The 1,270-nt window shown below is 48.8% G+C and overlaps 1 protein-coding gene across 1 annotated transcript; it reads right to left on the minus strand.

Moving 5' to 3' along the window:
• On the minus strand, nt 1–376 carry CABS01_17207 (uncharacterized protein; the record flags this gene model as incomplete). The annotated part of the gene is made up of 1 exon (XM_060550534.1): nt 1–376. A coding segment is annotated over one exon (376 nt), but the record flags the coding sequence as incomplete, so codon positions are not given.
• Nucleotides 377–1,270: the final 894 nt, after the last annotated feature.

Consider the following 1,270-nt stretch of genomic DNA (forward strand, 5'->3'; position numbering starts at 1 on the left):
CCGAATGGATCATAGCTGGGCTCTCATTCTCTTCCACGTCTTGCTGCGAACCGCGATTTTCGGCCTTGATCAGAAACTTGTCTAGTCCCAGCTCGCGCAAAGTAGGAAGCGGTATCCCCGGCTTGTCGATGATGTGGAGCAACTGGCCTCTCATCAAGAAGCTGGGCTGTGCCGACATGAAGGGAGTATTTGGTGTGTTGCATTCTAAACCCGCACAGCAGTGAATCGTCGTTGTTGACTCACAACCACGGCCCTCAGATGGTGTTTCACGGCCCATATCGTCGAGTTTGTTGCAGCGGTCTTGAGAAGAAGCCCCGCGAGCGACGGAGACCGTAGTCCATCTCATGCGGTTGCGCCTATCCAAGATTAACAGCATAGCGAAACGAACCTGAAGGAGAAATGTGTCTTGTCTACGACGTGGATTAACGAAGAAGCACGTTGTCTTATTTAACAGCGTGCTTCAAGCAAAAGGGTAAGAATGCGTGGTACAATCTGTTGGATTTCGTCAGTGGTGTTACCGTGATCTCTGTTTGCATCTACGAACACCAGCGCCGTAAATTGGCATAGGAGGTGTAACGCTAGTTAGTTAACCCACTTTCTCACAGAAGCTCACCATCCCCCTGACTCTAGCAAGCTTTGACGATCACCAACGCAATCGCTAACGGGCTGTGAAATCTTACCCACTACTACACGTAAATGTGACGGTTACTGGACGACCGCGGCAAAGCAGGATGCACGGTACTACGGATGGCGATGCAACAGACTGATTTCATCGTCAGGATTCCCATCGCTCGGATACATACACACTACAGAAGGACTCATAATCACATCTCAATGATTATCTCCGCCGCAAGTCAGCTAGCGATCCCGAACTGCTCTGTTATCCAGTAGTAGAAGAGAGCTAATTGAGAACGAATCAGCTAGGATCCCTTTGTTGTCAAGACGTGGCGACAACCAACTCCGTCTATAAGACTATGGCTCATTCGTCTATAAGATTTAAGCTTATTGTAATGGCTCCTATCAACGCGCTACGTCCGACTACGTAGCCGAGCATCGTTATACATAGTGCGACTCGCGTTCAACAACCTCATAGCTTGAACTCAATAGTCGACTCAATCTCACATCTCGGCTTATACAGCCGACGATCACTGAATCTAGACATCATGGCACATGCTCCTCGTCATTGATAACCAGATTCCGGCGTTCAGGCAGAGTATCAAGGCGATATCGAACGTTAATCTCCAAGATAGTTGACAGTGATGCTTGTCGT

This window comes from Colletotrichum abscissum (genome assembly GCF_030869225.1).
Source record: "Colletotrichum abscissum strain IMI 504890 chromosome Unknown Scaffold_467.1, whole genome shotgun sequence".
Lineage (NCBI taxonomy): Eukaryota > Fungi > Ascomycota > Sordariomycetes > Glomerellales > Glomerellaceae > Colletotrichum > Colletotrichum abscissum.